The sequence below is a fragment of the Thunnus maccoyii genome, chromosome 4, assembly GCF_910596095.1.
Source record: "Thunnus maccoyii chromosome 4, fThuMac1.1, whole genome shotgun sequence".
NCBI classification, from domain to species: Eukaryota; Metazoa; Chordata; class Actinopteri; order Scombriformes; family Scombridae; genus Thunnus; species Thunnus maccoyii.
In genome coordinates this window covers 27,932,419-27,951,836 of record NC_056536.1, presented here as the reverse complement: position 1 = coordinate 27,951,836, position 19,418 = coordinate 27,932,419, and the positions used below count along the sequence as shown (strand labels likewise).

The following is a 19,418-nucleotide window of genomic DNA, read 5'->3' as shown; positions in this document are numbered from 1 at the left end:
TTGAACATCAATGGTGTGTATGGAAGCCATTACCACTCTCTGAAGGAACATTGCTGCCATCTATGGTTTGCGCAAGACCACGTGGATAAGCCAGAAGGCGATTGGAAATTCTGACGACAAATGAGACCGAAATCTAACCTCTTGATTTGAATGAGAAGCATTATGTTTGGTGACGATCAAACACTGCGTTCCAGCTTAAGAACCTTGACCCATCTGTGAAACATGGTGGTGGTAGTATCATGGTTTGGGCCTGCTTTGCTGCCTCTGAACCAGGACAGCTTGTAATCATTTATGGAGCTGTGAGTTCTGAGTTGTATGAGCAAATTCTACAGGAAAATGTCAAGGGTGGCTGTGGCTCAGGAGGTAGAGCAAGTTGTCCACTAATCAGAAGATCGGTGGTTCGATTCCCAGCTCTTCCAGTCCACATGCCGATGTGTCCTTGGGCAAGACACTTAACCCCAAATTGCTCCTGATGGCTGTGCTATCAGTGTATGAATGTGTGTGAATGGTTAGCTTCCTCTGATGGGCAGGTTGGGACCTTGCATGGTAGCCCCTGTACCCATTGGGTGAATGTGATTCATAGTGCTTTGAGTGGTCGGAAGGCTAGAAAGGCGTTATACAAGTACAGTCCATTTACCAGCTCAACAGAAAGTGGGTCATGCAGCAAGGCAGCAACCCTAAACACACAAGTCGCTCTACCAAAGAATGGCTAAAATAGAAGAAAGGTGATGTTTTGTGATGGAAAAGAATCAATGTCCTGACCTTAATCCTATAAAAATGTTGTGGAAATTCATGCAAAGAAACCCACCAACATCCCTGAGCTGAGACTGTTTTGTAAGGAGGAATGGGCTAAAATTCCTCCAAGTCAATGTGCAGGACTGATAAACAGTTACCGGAAACATTTAGTTGAAGTTATTGCCGAAAAAGGGGGTCACGCTTTTTACTGAAAGCGAGGGTTCACATACTTTTGCCTCACACAAATATGTAAGATTGGATCATTCCCCTCGATATGTAAATGAATAAGTTCCCTTTATCTAGTTTTAGTACTTCTGTGAAAATCTGATCACTTTTTCAATCATATTAATGCAGAAATAGAGAAAAATCTAAAGGGTTCACAAACTTTCAAGAACCACTGTACATGAACACTTGCGAGGTTTAACCATGTCATAACAGTATATAAAACAGAAAATCACAAAAAGCATTATATGTCCCCTTTACAGATATCAGAATATCCTTCTTTGGAATTAAAACGCTACACAGGTTTATGATTTTTGTTAAAATATACAGCTTTATAGGTGAACACGTTGGCTTACTCTTGCTATTTATAAAAAAAAATGATGCATTTATTGTCTTTTCACACTCTGCAGCATCTACTTTCCATTGTTTACAAGAAATATGTTAGCATTAGCGACTTGCTAACTGCTCATCAACCATGACTCAGCAGAATAAACTCTCAGACCTGTCTGCAGTTTAATTTATGCTAACCACACTATAAAACATCATACAAACACAGTACATAAGATTAAGAATATACTGTATTTACAAAACAGATTCAACATCACAAATTTGTATGAAAACTAAGAAAACAACGCTGCGTTAACTTTACCATGAAAACACTCAGAAACACCATTCCCATTAAAGCTAAAATAACTTTACATGAAAGCTAATTGAGATTCTTTTGCACTTCCAGTTATGACTGCCGACCCATTTCCAACATAGTGTCACTTAATCTTGTTGCAACTGATAGGCAGGGACATCTTATGCAACCACAGCACATATATATATATATATCTATAAATAAAAATACAAAACTGTAAAACATCCATAAATACAAATTTAAAAGAAAATACTTCATGCACATTAATCTGTTGGTTATAAAGGCAGATCTAGTCCTGTTTAAGGGTCAAGGGGGAAGAAAAGGAGATGCTAATTATCACAAGCAATAGTGTATCAACCCGGTACAAATTCACGTCACATGCAACCATCCTGAAATTCTGCAGCTTTCTCAGCACACCCTGGAGTGCAGAATATCTCTCCTGGTAAGTTTCAGTTAAGCCGTCTAATCTGTGATTAGTGTTCATATCAATTATGATTGTCGACAGTTTTTTGGAATGTACACAGATTATTGCCGTTTCTTACCAAATATTTGGCTTCTTCAAATTTAAATTTACTGTGTTTGTAGTAAAAAAAATATAAATCCACAGTGATCCACAGCTAACAGACATGTCCATACATAGAAACACCCAGCCTCATTGGAGACTGTCTCATCCACCGTGTGGGAGACTCTCATAGGGAAAGGTTTAGGGAAGCAGCTGTGCACTTTATCAAAGGCAGTGAAGTTAACCAGATGTGCCTTTGTTAAACTAATCAGTTAGTCCTCATCCTTGAAGTTTTTTCTCTTATAAACACAGAAACAAACTGTTTGAGATCACTTCTAATAACATATATCCAGAAGGGTTGAGTCAAGAGCACATAAATCCAGTTGCTCTTGATACATCTTTCTTAAATAATTGTCTGTCAATCGACTGATCGATTAATCACTGCAGCTCTAGTTCTCATCACTCGTAGTTGCAGTGGTTGTTTTCTTCTCTCTGGGCGTCATGGGGACAGCGATAAGCCCGTCACAGCTTGGCACAACAGAATGAGACAAAGTAAACACCGTACTTGAAAACCTACTTGGACAAGTGAGAAATAAGCTTGCAATCTTGCATTTTCTGTTTTACAAGAGAAAGGACTTCAATAATGAGAACTAACTGTTTGCTTTGGGAAATACACATCTGTTTAAAGGCACCCTGTGGAGTTTCTGACCTCTAGTAGCGCTGTTGGAGCAACAGCAGGGCCAGCACTATAAACACAAATGTGCCTAACTGAGTAACTGAGTTACACCATTGGTCAGCCGAATGCCACCACTTACTGTATCCATTTCAAATTCATACACGGTCCAGCTTGTTATGAGAGGGTCTCATGCAAGTGCACACAGATGATGCAATACACGATCCTTCCAGTGGTTTTCACGCTGTTGCCAGGATCTACAAGCAGCTGCAATGAGCCAAGAAAAGCAGACATGCGCCAACAAAGGCAGGAAAGAAGAAGACTGCAAGCTAGTAAACAAAAATACTTCAAAATTAGGCTTTGCAAATGTTTTTGAGGAAGAAAATGCATTCAACGCTATTGTTAGAGCTCAAAGGATACACACAATGTGTTTTGGTGAGTAATATTCAATGTAAACATGACTTTTCTCTCTACAGGGTGCCTTTAACTTCCACACCTCTGATAGAGAGCAGCAGACAGCCGCTAACCTAAAGAGACAGCCCCAAACGAGAAGCCTTTTTCAGTACGACAGCTTGACACTTTAACTTAACACAGCTTTAGCATTGTGATGAGGTAAATTCACAGTAAACTACTGATGGTACAACGAGGGGGAACAGATCGAAAGAGTCCAAACTCAGTGCGCTGGGTTCACGTCCTGGTTCTGGTTGAGATTGATGTTGAGATTGTTGAGCGCCTGGTGACGCTGGTGCCGGTGGAGGTTAATGGCGTTTGTCTCGGGTACGTCAACAGGTTCGAATGCACTGGACACTAGGGGCATGAACTGACGGAATATGCTGACGCTGCCATGCCAGAAGGTGGGCTGAGGTAGTCGTCCAGCAAGAGTCCATGTGCGGGTTGCCGGGTCGTACGCCTCCACCACGTCTGACAGCTCAAACGTGTTGTCGTAACCGCCAGACACGTATAATTTACCGCCCAGGGCTGCCACACTGCCTCCAACATGAACCTGAACACAGAAATTAAATTAAGAACATTTGCTTCATGTTGTACTAAACTTAACAGGTATATGTCACATCTTAAGAGGCAGTAACAAATTATATTTCATGTTGACAAAGCTCTGAGTAATCACACCGAACTCAAATAGCCGTATTCATTTATCACTTTCACTGTATTCAGAAAAGTAAAATTAACTATTACACTGCAGTTATTTCTTTATATGTACGTATTTATAACTACAGCACACTAGCAGACAAACATCTGATGTGAAATACAAACCTGGTTCATCGGACTAATTTTGTCCCACTCGTTCTTTTGAGGATTATAAACATCAACCTCGGCTGAATCATCCCTAAAAAAAAACACACAGACAAGTCAAACCGCTGCCAAAAAAAACGCTGCTTCAGTTCTGTTCACTGAGTATTACACCAGCGATGTATCAAAGTCTCAATCATATCCTAAAAATACATGTAAGGACATTTATAACAAATCTTATCAACACTGTAATAATATAATACATTTATGTGTATGTAGAAAAATGTTATTTTTATGAAGAATAATCTATTAACAAATGGATAGCCAAAAAAAACTAAAAACAGAAGTACAAAGATTTTTAAAATCTATGAGCCAACAAGTCATTAAATAAGTCATTTGTAAAGATAAAAATGCTAAATTTATCTGGTTTCAGCTTCTTAAATGTGAATATTTTCTCTTTTCTTTAGTTTTCTATGATGATAAACTGGAGATCTTTGGGTTGTGGACTGTTATTTGGGACAAAACAAGACACTTAAGGTTACATCTTGAGCTTTGTGAAACTGTGATCAACATTTTTTTGTTTTTTTACCATTTTCTGACTTCTTATAGACACAACTACTTATCGATTAATCAAGAAAATAATCAATTAGCTGCAGCCCTCATGGAAACTGAATTCACACTAAACCACTTTTATAACATAATTACATTTTGTACATTGATTTGTACTAAAAAGCACCAAATTTGAAAAGACCTTCCTTTGTGATTTCTTACAGCAGAAAACTGGGAACCAAAGAGGAACTTGGGCGATCGTTCATTAGATGATATAGTCTGGATTCATTTATCATAAAGTGTTTATAGTTCATATTTAGATTATTGTTCTAAAAGGAAACTATCAGTGTCTTAACGTCAGATAGTAGTCGATTCTTTCTTTGTGCTAAACGAAAGCATAAAGGTTGAGTTCAGATACGTAACTGACGTCTCCTCACCTCACAAAGTAGATGAGTCTGTTGAGGGTCAGAGTTTTCGGTGTGAAGGACCACGGGGGGATCTGTCCACAGTTGACCATGGACCAGCGGTTGGTGTCTGCGTCATAGCTCTGGATGGCCATGGTGTCCTCTCCGGTCAGACAGCCGATAGCGTACAGGCGTCCGGCGCACGTGGTGGTGGAGCAGTTGTCCATGGGGTGCAGCATCGGCGGTAAGGCCTCCCAGCAGTCCAGCGCGTGGTCGTAGCGTTCGGTGCTGTCCGACGCCACCACGTAGAGCTGACCTTTCAGCACGCAGGAGCTGTGGTACTCACGGGCCTTCAGCATGGGCGCCACCTCCGTCCACTCGTTCACGCTGGACTTGTAGCGCCACACGCAGTCATAGAGGCGGGAGCCGTCGGAGCCACCTGCAGGACACAGACGTGAAGTTTCAGCGGTTAACATCAAATAATTCTGGGGCTGTGGTTTTGATGTGTCCCCTATAGACTCCCTAGAATCTAGAGCTGCAATGATTAATTGATTAGTTGATCGACAGAAAATTAATTGGAAACTATTTTGATGATTAAATAATTGTTTAGTCATTTGCTGGTTTTACCTTATACCTAATTCTTTTCTGTGACATTCATAACAGTAAACTGAATATATCTGGATTTTAGACTGTTGTCAGACAAAAGAAGACATTTGAAGACGTCACCTTGGGTCTTTGGAAATTATTACGGGTATTTTTCACTATTTTCTGACATTACTGACATCAAGAAAATAATCTGTAGATTAATTGATAATGAAAATAATCATTAGTTAGTTGCAGCCCTAAAGTCATCTCAATCCTCCAGGTAATAACAGTGCTGTTATAAATTTAATGCTTTTTAAGACCTTTTAAGCCCCCAACAAAGGAATTTTAATACCCTTTCCACAGGAGAACACATTTACCTTAGGAGTGGTAAATATGTTTTTACATTACATTCATTTGGCACTTTTGTCCAAAATGAAAATTAAGTGCATTCAAACCATGTAAGAGCAAGAGCCAGATATCATCTAAAACTGGGAGCATATCTCTTTTAAACTTTTAAACTAAAAGTGTGTTGTACAGTATAAATGCTTAAAGATTTATTTATTCTTTTTGTTGTTGAGATGTATTATATGTAATACTGTGTGTCTCCATATAACAAATGAGTTCATGGTCACATAAAATAATAAAAATATAGTGATAAAAATGTGAACAATTTAAAATCCGAATTTTAAGACCTTTTATCATTAAAAATAAGACAAAAATATGCACATTTTTAATCAAAAGCACAACTTTTTAAGACTTTTTAAGGATCTGCAGACACCCTGTCCATTCCTTGTCTTTACAGTAGCTCAGTTTATGATAGAAGATCGTTCTAGACATCATGTGACGCAGCTATTTGCAGTTCCCCTTCTCAACACGTCCAACAGCAAAAGGTTTTATATCTGTTGTCCTTAAAAAACCCCTATGTCCATTTGAAGCAGCCCTGACACCAAATATATAAATAATAACTCAAAAATAAATTAAAATAAATTGTATCAAGTGTAATATGAATCTGCCAGTCAACGTTACGCAATTATTTGCTGCTGCTGCTGTTATTTCTGTTAACGAGGGAGTGAGCTAACGTTGCTAAATTTACGGCCCACTATCAGTTTCTTGCAGGAGTCACAAGCTCGGAGTCTAAAAGATGATTTCTCTGAGGGAAAGACCGGCCTTATTTTCAGACTTGGTCTGGCTGCCGGTGACGAAGATGATGATGATGATGAAGATGATAACGATAACCACTGCAGTCCTGGCAGCACATCATGTCCTGCCTCACTTTCCCCTCCTTCACACATGTAGTCACTACCCAAAGAGCCTGCGGTTTATTTATAAGCACTGTCTGACGGCCATTTCATAAGATGAAGGAGCGGGAATGGAAATCTACTGACTGGAGCCTTCACACACTGCAGTGACTCAACATACACAGTAACTGTAACACGTCGTCTGAGGTCTGTTTCTTCAGAAAGTGGGACACCAGACGCAGCTGAATATCAACTTCAAACAACATACGAGAACCTGATGGAACAAAATACATTTCAAGTTGAATGTTGTCTTCACTCCGTCCATTTTATAACGGAGTAAATGATCTAGAGCTGCAATGATTGGCTGCCAACTATTAAATTAAATATTCAACTATTTTGATAATTGATTAATCATTTTGAGTTGTTTCTTTAGAAGACGTTTCCAAATTCTCTGATTCAAGCTTCTTAAATGGGAATATTTTCTGGTGTCTTTAGTCCTCCAGAACAGTTAAGTGAATATCTTTGAGTTGTGGACAAAACTTGAAGACATCACCCTGGGCTTTGAGACATTTTCTGGACTTAACAACTAATCGATTAATTGAGAAAATAATCTACAGATTAATCAATAATGAAAATGATTGTTAGTTACAGCCCTAAAATTATACCATGCTACATTTATCAGACCACACTCATATTAATATCCTCAGTGCAAATGACCAAAACAACAATGAAATTTGAGTTTTTATATCAGTTTTCAATATTCAGATTTCACTGCATTTTCTTCAAAAACCACTACAGTACTTGTCAGATGTGGACTAGACTAACAAAGACTCCAGAGACTGTTTAAAACAGTTTCAGATTTATGAGACTTTTATTATTATTATTATTATTATTATTATTATTTGTGATTTCACTGATTTTTCTGCATCCAGACCATATTAGATCAGGTCTAGCATAAAAAACAACTGAAATCAATTTTTCTTTTCATAAATAAAACAAATTTCACAAATCTGAAAGTGAGTTTTAAAGCCCCCATGAAATGACAAATACATTTTTAATCCCGTGTCAATGTGGTAATTGTTCATTTATCTCTTGTTATATGCCAAACATGTATCAAAAATCTGTAACAGAGTATTTTCACATCAAAATCTCTGTCTTTTTCTCTTCCTGTAAAACAGTTTCAGATGTTTGATGACTCATCTTGCACTCAGCAGTGTTTACAAAAGTTAATCTAATCAAATATGACTATGGGAGAGTAGCTAGCTACTTGGTCATATAAAACAACACTTCACCGTTTGTGGGTCGTAGTAGCTAACAGAGCAATATGTAGAGAGACAGGAAGAGATGTGTGTTTGGATATCAGTGGGCAAAAACTTTGTTTTCATTTCCAAAGCAACGTGGCTGACGTCTAATTCATTCATCTCCTCGTCCTCCTCCTGATGTAACAACAGGTGAGGGAGGTGTGAGTGGAGCCAACAATCCTCTGCAGCTCTGTATCGCGCTAAACTCTAAGGCCCGCCAACTTTTTCGCAGTCTAATCAAATGTGAAAGATTTGATTTAAATCCCTCTCGTAACCGCACACTACTCAAATATTCCGTTTCACTGGGAAATACGTCAGAAGCTTAAGACGCTCTAACTTCCGTTTCACCGGGCTTTTAAACAGCCCGAGTTAAGATTTTTAACATGATACCGATCGATTTAACACCTTTCCACAACTATTAATGGTTCCAAAACTGAGAACTGGATGCTTTAGTCATTTAATTTTCCCTTATCTTTCCTTTCAACGTCTGACGCCAACTTCAGCGTTGTGCCTTCTGATACAAACAATCTATTACAGAGATATGGTGATGTGGGGCGCCCAGGTAGCCTACTGGTTAAGATGCATATTACATAACCACAGCGTCTATGGTTGCAGGTTGTTGCAGGTCATATCTCCTACCCCTGTTCCCCATCTCTCTGTACTTTTAACTATTAAATAAAGGCAAAAAATGCCTAAAACAATCTTTAAAAGAAAAATAAATACTGTGCTATGACTGTAAATAATAAAGTGTAAAAAGGTGTTTGAATGTCAAAATTTATCTTACCTGTGACATACATGTCACTTCCAAGGGCAGCTATGCTGTAGCCTCCTCCGAGGTGGTCGGGGAACTCAGCCAGGTAGCGCCACTGTCCAGTCTGTGGGTTGTAACAGTCCACCGTGACCAGTTCATCACAGTCCTGGTCGCAGCCTCCCACCACCACCAGGATTTCTGCCAGTCCCGTGGATGGCCGTGGCCGCATGCGGTGGCAGGGCCTGTCATGGCGGTCATACTCACAGGACTGGAAGCTACGGGCTTCGTTCACCATGCGAAGGCAGGTGGGTGAAAGGTAGACGAGCGGGTCGCTTTCCACGTGAGCCAACAGATAGAACCTCCTGACGAACGGGAGGCGGACCTGCTGGAGGAGCTCGGGCCAGTAGTGCAGTCTCCGCTGAAGGTCGGCCTTCACCCAACGCACCGCGATTTGATAAACCGTCTCCTCCTTGTCCACACATAGCTCATCATCTGACACAAACTCGAGGAGGCGCTTCCACGGCAACCTCTCAAAGTCCGTCCCTTTAGCCAGCTCCATTATGTTTTTGAGGACAAAGCGTCGCGCGCTGACCGCCAGCTCTCGGCAAGCGTAGGCTTCCGCAAAGTCCTGGATCTCTAAGCAGTTGGAAACATCCAGCCGCTGCTCCAGAAAAGCGCAGCAGGCCTCTTTGACAGACGGGAACTGAAACAGATCGGCCGTCTTCAGCAGGAGGTCCACGTTATCCTGAGTGACGGTGACTCGTCCCGTGTAGCAGAAGTCCACCAGCAGACCTAAAAGCTCAGCTGACACCTCATGCAGAACTACGCGGTCCATAACACTCTCCCTCAGCGTCCCGGCGAACATAGCCCGGAAGTAGGTGCTGGCGGCGGCCAACACCGTGCGGTGACAGTGGAACTCGCGGCCCTCGGCGCACAAAGTCACATCGAAAAACTTTCGTTCGGCGCGGAGTTCATGGATACCCCGCAGCAGGTTGAAGGCGTGGGCCGTGTCGAAAAAAGGCAGGGTGGATGGTTGCGTCTGTAAGACCGGCTTTTCCATCTCGCCTCTCTCTGGGTGTCTCAGTTTCCGGTGGTTGTGCTCAGAATGCTGTTAGCATCTAAAACAAATACATAAGAAACACACGTCAAACAAACCCTACATATGTTACTTAACATTTTCAAACATGAATCTTAACATAATAAAGGAATTTAGCAACAGTTATGAAGACTTTTAACAAAATTTAACAAAGTTTTACAGTTAAAAAAGTTCTATCAAAGATAAAAAACACAAAAGTTATGTATAAATGTACATTTTTACAACCTCAGTGGCAGATCAAATGTTAAAAATCAAACACAATTAAACTGATTTCCATCATTTGATTTCTCTGTTAGGTAGCAGTCACTGTAGAAACTATCCAGCCAAATTTACACAAATAAATTTTGGATTTTTAGATTAAAAAAAACCCTAAACGTTTCTTTCCCGTACCTGACAAGCCCTTCCAGGCACGTTTCACAAGCAAAGTGACACAACAGCCTAGAATATACGACAGCGAAGCTCAGCTCCGGTGAACACAACCAGCTCTTTACCCGTGTTTAAGAAAGAGAGCTGTCTTGTGCTCTGGGGCTATAAATACACCAGCAGTGTCCATTTCCAGGGAAGGGTGGGGGCTGGGGGGGTGGGGGGGCAGTTTTAGGGAGAACACCTAACATGCCGTGGAGCCGAGGCTGTGGGTAGAGTCCAAACGCCCCCCCCCACACACCCCCCGCTGGTATGTCTCTGTGGTCAGTCAGTCAGTCAGTGTGAGTAAGAGGTCTTTGAGTGAAGAGCCAGCTGAGCCCGGGCCTCCTCACCACCATCAGCACAGCAAGCAGACCAAAACACAGAACTTCCTGTCATAACACCCAGTAATCGGCTTATAAAAGCAACACCGGAGTGCAGACCTGCTCTGATAACGACAGACAAACTGAAACTGGGACGGCTCAAGTATCAAAAACTATATTAATCGACATGAGGTATCAAAACTAATGATAGACTTACTGTAAATTGACAGCAAAGAGATTTAATGTACCAGTATACTACACGTGGTATAACATACCAGTATACTACACGTGGTATTACGTACCAGTATACTACACGTGGTATTACGTACCAGTATACTACACGTGGTATAACGTACCAGTATACTACACGTGGTATAACTCCACCTTCTTCCAATATTTTTATTTTGTGATCCCAAAATCTTACAGAATGTGATTTATTTAAGGACTAATATGTTAAAGTGAAGACACTTATTCCCAACATGGTGCCGAGATGTTAAAAGAAGAAGAAGCACAACACAAAAATAAACAATAAATTACTGAAATCCCAAATGACACATCACCACAACTTGAGTAAATATGCAGTTATGTGATTTTTTTTTTTAGCCATGCTAGTAGTGTGGCTCTAGGGAGGCGATGTGGGTTTATTGGTCAGTCCACCACTAAGGCTGAAATATCTCAACAACTGTTGGATGAATTGCCATGAAATTGATGAATCCTCCTGAGTCTACTGACTATTCATCTTGCGCTGACAGTTGGTCAAAAGTTTCACTTATCTAGTAAAGTATCTCGACATCTACTCGAAGGATTGGCGCATTTTGAACAGACCTTCTCGTTGCCAGATGACCTTAGTGATCTCCTGAAATTCCTTCTAGCGCCACCTTGAGGTTGACATTTGTGGTTTTTAGTGAAACGTCTCAACAGCAACTTAATGGATAACCTTGACGTTCGGTTCAGACATACATGTCCCAATCAGGACGGATTATAATAACTTTAATGATACTCTGACTTTTCATCAAGCTCCATCATCAGGTCAAAATATTGACCAAATATGACCAAATAATTGCAAAACTAATGAGATTCACATCAGCCTCGACTGTAGTTTGCATTGGGTGCTAATTAGCAAATATTAGCATGCTGATACGCTGATGGTGAACAAGGTAAACGTTACACCTATTAAACATCAGCACATTGACATTGTCATTGTGAGAGTGTTACCAGCCTCTCAAATCTGAAAAATGTGCTTCTTTTCTTTACTTTAAATTATAATAAATTGAATATCTTTGGGGTTTGGACGGTTGGTTGGACAAAACAAGACATTTATAGATGTTATCTTTGGCTTGTGATGGCCATTTTTTACAATTTTCTGATGATATTGACCAAACGATTAATGAAGAACATAATCAAAACATTAATCAGTAATGAAATAATTATTATTTGCAGCCCTGGTCATGAATATTCAAAATAATGATATATTACATTTGAAAAGACTGCTTCAACTTCTGAAATGTACTATAATCTTGCAAATCATCAGACTGTTAACTCAGATGTTTAGTAGATTTTTACATTGTATTGTGGTTTAAATTTAAGTTGTTCACACCAGGAGAAAAAGAAAAGACGGTAAAAAATAAGTAAAACACTTCTTATAAAACACAAATTGCTATCGAGTCAGTATGAACCGGCGTTAAATGTCCGTCCAACCTACTTGTCAATATTTGGAGATGATCATTCCTTCTCAAAATACACAGGTATCTGCTTACAGAGATTTGTTTAAAGGTTGTAATAAAGCCTCCGGTTCTCTGGCCAAAGGACTTAGCACACATTCCACACAGGGGTTCAACAATGCAGGCGTCCGCACGGCTCTGCAAGGGATCAAACTGCGCTCTCCTGAAGGGCAGACAGGGCCTCCACAGAGCTATGATACATACTGTACAATCCAGACCTACACTGAAAACACACGTCTTCCTCTGTGTAAGAGATCGTCTTTATGTTAGAGGAGGTAATGACATTTCCTTACACGGAGGTGATGAGTTTTTCCCACTGCACTGTTACAAGGAAACTTTCCTTTCCAAAAGCGCGTTCAATTATTGAATCACCTTTTTTACCTAAATGTTTTAGCTATTTTATATAGGGCTGCAACTAATTAACTATTTTCCTTAATGATTAATCTGTTGATTATTTGTTTGATTAGTTGTTTGGTCTATAAAATGGTGAAAAATGTCGTTTCTCAAAGCCCAAAAGTCTTGTTTTGTCCTGACAGTCCACAACCCAAAGATATTCAATTTATTATAATAGAAAACTAAAGACTAACTAGAAAATAATCACATTTGAAAGCTGGAATCATATAATTTGGAAAATGTCTTCTTTAAAAATGACTCATGCTGATTAATCGATTAGCAAAATAGTTGGCGATTAATTTAACGGTTGACAACTAACAGCAAAGCGATTATTTCTTTCCCAAAATAGGGTAGGTCCTGTAGCTAGGACTATTGAGCAACTTACAATCAGTGTGTTTACCAACCGGCTCCAGGAATAGACGACAGAAATTTATACTCTCAAAGGAAGGGAGAGCGGGAAGGTCAGAGGGAGGGAAACAGCGGAGGTGCAGAAACAATCTCACTGGTATGAGAGAGGAGCGCAGAGAGGTCGGTTTAACGGCCGGCGTATGACTGTACACAGGTGGGTGGGAGGGTTGTGGGAGGCTTTATGGGTGAAAGGGAACCTATGAACCCTATCATCACGTACTGTAACATTATTATCATGTCTCAACTCATGACCTGCGGTTATATTCAGGAGAAAAACACTCAGAGAGGTACAATGCCGTTAGTCAGAGGGGCAAACCTCTACGGGATGGTTGTTATTTTCTATTCCTTAAAAAGGTTGATGAGAGGGTTTATGTCTGTTTTTGGGAACTATGATGCTAGTGTATCTGTAGCCAGACAAACAATCGAAACTACTGTAAGTAGAAACTGATTATTTTGACTGTAAGGCACTGACTAATCCCACTGAATCAGAGTTAAAACATCCAAGAACAGAACTAAAGCCGCATTCAGACCAAAACTGGCAATGTGGCACCATGGCGCAGGTGTCTGCGATGGTGGAGACGTGTTGTTGGAGGTACCGTTAAGACAATGAAATACAGTCATGGACGTCGAGTCAGAGTTACAGATTAACGTATTTAAGGACTTATCAGAAGCCAAAACATCACAGACAGGATTTTACAACTCTGGAAAGTTATCACGGTGGCAAATGTTTTATCCTTCGTCGTCGAACATGGCGTTCACGTTACAAAGTAATCTACCAGGAATGTGCGCTTGCATGTATGTGATTGGTAAGGTTGGGTACTGAACTCTGTACTTTTAAGGGTACCGACCGAATTATGTCAGTACTACCGAGTATGTTTTCGTATCTTGAAAGCAGGTTGTGTTTTGCCTTCAAATAAACATTAATAAGATTCCTTATGAGCCTTTTGAAAAATCACCTATGAGCCTGAAATTTATCTCCTGTGAGGTCAAGTCCTGTGGAGCTGATTGGTTAATTCTTGTCACATGAGCTGCGGTGCGCTTGCTGCATTCGAAAACGTCTCGGTGCTCCGCGGACGCGTCAGAAAAAACAGGCACATTGCAACAAATGCGTGCTGCATCAGTTTTCCTTCTGGTTTTGAGCGCACTTGTCGCATGTCTTCAATTAAAATAATGAATTTGTGCGCAAAAGACGCAACATCTTAAAGGCCTCTAAATCCTCCCATTTGAGACATTGAAACCATCTAATGTTTGGCGTTTTTGCTTAAAAGTGATTACTCAAACGATAAATCAATATAGTCAAAATAGTTGCCAATTAATTTTTCTATTTATAATTAGTTGCAGCTCCAGTGAAGTTTGGAGGATTTTCTTTGTCTGAGTATCTTTTAGGTTTTGGACTGCTGGTCAAACAAAACAAGACATCTGATGACATCAACTTGATGATTAGGCAATTGCGATGATCATTTTTCAATTTTTTCAAGTTTTATAGAAAACATGAGAGATTCATTAATCAAGAAAATAATTGTGAGAGTAATCAGTTATGAATATAATCTTTAGTTAAAGCTGTACACTCTAATATTTGCTAACGAGCTCTAAACACAAAGTACAGCTGAGACTGATGGGAATGACGTTGTTTTGCAGGTATTTGGTCATAAACCAAATGACTCAGGAAACACAAACGACTCAGAGTCGCCTGAAGTTTTCAAAATTTTCACCTCATGATGATGTTTGATTAAAAGTTATCACAATTCACCCTGAGGGGAACGTCTGTGCTATTTTTCCTTGGAAATCCATTCAATATTTGTTGAGACATTTCGTATTAAACCACAAATGTGAACCTCATGGTGGTGCTACGTCAGGGCTTTAACAGTCAGTGGATGGATAAGTGAAATCAGCCTCTGGGCACCATGTATGTACAAAATATAATCTCAATCCATCCAACAGTTGTTGAGATATTCCAGCCTGAGCGACTGATATTGCCATCCTTCCCTAAAAAGGCTAAAAATACAAATGCAAAAAAAAAAAAAAAAATTCAAAAGGCAGAAGCATCATCTTGTAAAAACCATCTTGCAACATTTAAATCTAGAAAAAAAAATAAGTTTGATTTATTCACTGCAAGGCATAACTTTGAGCCACAGCTTCATAAAACTATGTGACTTCTAAGAGTCCAAGTATTCAGCGAGGTTTTGTTTATGTGGGAGCCGTTCCGTGCATGTGAACGGGCTAAATCAAAAACAGACTCGTCTTACATGTAGCTGCTGCTCACAATGTGTCTCCTTTCTCTTGCTAGCGTTGCCTCTTGCAGGTGCGAGCTTGCAACTACCACCGAAAGATCATTTACATACAGGCTTCGACACCGTTTTGCATTTTTGTCACCTCGGTATCAACGGTAGAACAGGTCTACTATGTGCAGAATTAGCCTGTTGAAACGCGGCTATTCATATTTATTATTTGAATTCACTTTGAATATCAAAATACATGATGGAGAATATGAAAAGAAGGATGTAAAGACTTCTATAACCCGCTCTACAACATAAAAGTAGTCAGATTCATGAGGTCTTAGCACTGCACCTGGTGCACCAACAATCACACTACAACAGCTGCTCACTCTCTGCCGTCGCTCCAGGCTGACGAGGCCAACGCAGCCATCAGAGTGGAGCAATATAAACCCCTGGTTCTCCACAGCTGAGCCTGGCCTGGCCATAAAAAGGCAACCCCAGACTCCCAACCAGCACGAGGCTGCTAGCAGCAACAACACTCAGATAAAGAGACAGTATGAGATATATTCTTGGTGCATTGATGCCAGGGTCTAATCTTAATAATGCAGTTTTGTCGTAGAGCTTATCAGAGCTGCAATGATTAATCGATTAGTCAGAAAATTACTATTTTGATAAGCCTAAATGCCAAAAAATGTGCTGGTAGAAGCTTCTGAAATGTGAGAGTTTTAAGCTTTTCCTTTCTCATACATGATAGTGAACTCAATATCTTTGGATTTTGATCAGACAAAACATTTGAAGACGTCATTGTGAAATCACCATCACAGTTTTTCTCTCATTTTATAAAAACAACAATTAATCAAGAAAATAACCGTCAGATGAATCACTAATGAAAATAATCTTGTCTCGCAGGCCGAGAGTTTATGATGCAATCCTGCACGCAAGACACTATCTGAGGGGACCTAATGGTTTCAGTTAGGACGCCAACTAACGATTATAAAATGTCAATAAAATGGTTAAAATGCTGATCATTAGACTTGTCACTACTCTGCGGTGGACAAACTGTATAATGCAGAATCGACTGACATATATGCAACATCAGTAGATCTGCAATGGGCTAATATTAGGTGATTTATTGGTCTGACTCTGAGTTGTGCCATTTTGCAGTCATGTTACTTTTTGATACTTAAAGTACAATTCACTGTCAATACTTATGTACTTTTACTTACATATAATTTTGAATGCTGAGCTTCTAATTGTGATGGAGTACTTTTATAGTGTTTTATTGCTACTTTTACTTAAATAAAAGGTCTTTTTATCTACTTTCTCCACTACTTGAGGAAGTCAGTGAATCAATTCCAGTCCAAGAGGAACTTTTTGTCAGTTAACTTAAAGTACGGGTGTTTCCAAGTGAATAAAGCAGCACATTATTCATCAGTCTTGTACTTAATTTTACTGTAGAGCTGCAACTAATCATTATTTTCATTATCAAATAAGAGTATTTTCTCGTTTAATCGTAGTTGTTTGTTCTATAAAATGTCAGTACAAAAAATAAAAACAAAACAAACAAACAAAAAATGTCGATCACTTTTTCCTACAGCCCAACAACATGTCCTAAAATGTTTTGTTTCATCCACAACAGTCCATAATCCAAATATATCCAGTTTACTCATAAAAGACTAAGTAAAGTACTAAGTAAAGGGTTTCTTCTCTACTTCCTCCACTACTGTGCCCTTCTGAAGTGTCCATGAGCAAATCAGTGAACCAACTCCAGTTCAAATGGAACTTTTTTTTTTGTCAGTCTGGCTGTTTCCAAAGTGAATAAACCAGCACATTATTCATCAGACTTGTACCGGGAATGCTGGGAATAATCCATTTCAGTGCCACACAGAAGGCTTGTTATAAAAAGTAATCTGCTCTTTTCATCTGCTCCTGCATTCCTATAATTCCTGCTCCTGAAGCAACACTTAGTAGTTATGTGTATCATTCAGGCCATACAGCCATACATGTCCATATTATTGAGCACAGTGAGGCTTCAGTCCCAAATTGCTTTTGGAGGAGGAAAAAAAAAAAAAAAAAAGTCTCTCCTCCATCCACAGCCTTGTTTGGCCTGTAGACAATATTCAAATGTTGGAGCTAACACCAGATTATAGCTCAGATACCATGTTAGGCCTATTTAGCCGCACACACACACACATGTATTGCCATTAAAAGCTAAATATTGTGATTCATCATTATGCTAATGACACAACAGCACAGTATGATTATAAACTGTTTAGCAACTTCTGTCAAGCTAATCAACTTGCCGCATTTCTACACGCCCGTTCATGTGCTGTTAGACAGCTGTTTATAACACAGTATAGTGTACATATAAAACAATATTTACTATAATGACATTACACATGATTAACGCCGTTTAAGGACATAAAAGTGTAATTTTCATACGAAGCTTGAAACGATATTTTCCTTTCGGACATAATGTAACGTTGCTGCTTATGTTAAGCTATCCTCCGCTTTGGAGAAAACAACGACCTTCAAAAACAGGCCAAATCATCTTTAATCAGCTTACCGGTGTTTGTCCTCGTCGGATGTTATAATCTTTACAGAGTAGAAGGTGTTAACAGCTTACAAACCGAGCCGAAATGAAACTTTGATGCCGCGGATCTCTCTGGCCTCCTCTGCGCCATGATACCCTGAACTGTACAAGTGTTGCGTTCAAGTGCTGTCGTAAATATCCAACTCCAACAACCGACAGTCCCACATTCTGGTTGTCTGGTTGCAAGGATGGGTTCATAGTTTTTCAAGTGTGTCTTAAAACAACAGTCAGTTGCCAATATGAACACTGAAAGAGGTTTTCCTCGCTGTAATTATTCCTCCTGTTCATACTTTCCATTAAAAGATCCCCTTCAAATGTGTTTTCAACGTAAGTGATAGGGGCCAAAATCAACAGTGTGTCCACACAGTCATTTAGTGAACAAAATGTATTCAAAAGTATATCTGAAGCTTATATGAGGCTTCAGCAATCTGAGTTAGTCTTATCAAGTGGATATCTGCCACGTTTACAGTCTTTTTAGCATCAAATTCCCTCTTTGTGTTTCCTCAGACAGTGTTTCCCTGTTGAGCTGCAGTGGAAGTATAGTAACAAAAGTAGGACTTGGGCACTAAAAAGACTGTAACGTTGAAAGATATCTATTTGAGTTGACTCATTTGGACGGCTGAAGCTTCATATTAGCTTCAGATAAATGTTTAAGTACATTTGTGCAAAGAAGGAGGACTGTGGATTTTGGCCCCCATCACTTACACTGTAAGTGCATAATGATTGATGATTGATGGCCCGTATGAACAGGAGGAACATTTGGGCTCTTGACTATTGATTTAAGACAGCCTTAAAAAATCGTGAACCCGTCCGGAATGGTTCCAAAAATGTAGGCTTGCATGAATGTTTGTGTGTTCTTCGATTAGTAAATTCGGTGAAACTTTCAGCCTGTACTCACAGACTCTAGCCCACAGCCATCTCCAACCAGGCTTATTAGAGTCTCATTATCAGCCAACAAAGCTGGAGATGTATGATTGAAAAATATATCAGACTAGTTTACTCAGCATCTACGAATTTGAGAGTTGGAGAAACCATGACCCTGTTCTACGTACATGGATAACCAGATTAGGATGCTGACAATTTGACACGAGTCTGGATGTCTCGGTTCTTTGAATCTGGCAACAAGTCCTTAGAAACCTGCAAAAGTACATCTTATTGACAGTTAGCTGGATCATGACCAAGATATTAAAGGGTGAACATGAATTCATTTTCAGATAGAAATTGCTCGCTTTCTTAGATTTATGTTATTGCAGGTTATTGACAATTCATTATGATCTGATGGTGTAATTATCACAGTTAATTTTATAATGAAGAATTACTTATATATGATAAAATATACAACAAAGTAAAAGTTTGTACACCAAAAAAGAACTGATCCAAACGCATTCAGGGATACTCTGAGCAAAAGAAATGAACTC

The 19,418-nt window shown here is 39.6% G+C and overlaps 1 protein-coding gene across 2 annotated transcripts; it reads right to left on the bottom strand.

The window, feature by feature from the left end:
- Positions 1-1,135: 1,135 nt before the first annotated feature.
- klhl21 (kelch-like family member 21) lies at positions 1,136-18,105 on the bottom strand. Of its 2 annotated transcripts, none has more exons than XM_042410212.1 (5): positions 17,974-18,105; positions 8,882-9,966; positions 5,007-5,412; positions 4,045-4,117; positions 1,136-3,775 (listed from the first exon to the last, which is right to left on the bottom strand). In XM_042410212.1, the coding sequence occupies exons 2-5, from the start codon at positions 9,906-9,908 to the stop codon at positions 3,446-3,448; spliced, it is 1,836 nt and encodes a 611-aa protein (XP_042266146.1). In that variant the 5' UTR covers positions 9,909-9,966; positions 17,974-18,105; the 3' UTR covers positions 1,136-3,445. The 2 variants fall into 2 exon arrangements, with proteins under 2 accessions (XP_042266146.1, XP_042266147.1); XM_042410213.1 differs by lacking the exon at positions 17,974-18,105 and adding an exon at positions 10,335-10,443.
- Positions 18,106-19,418: the final 1,313 nt, after the last annotated feature.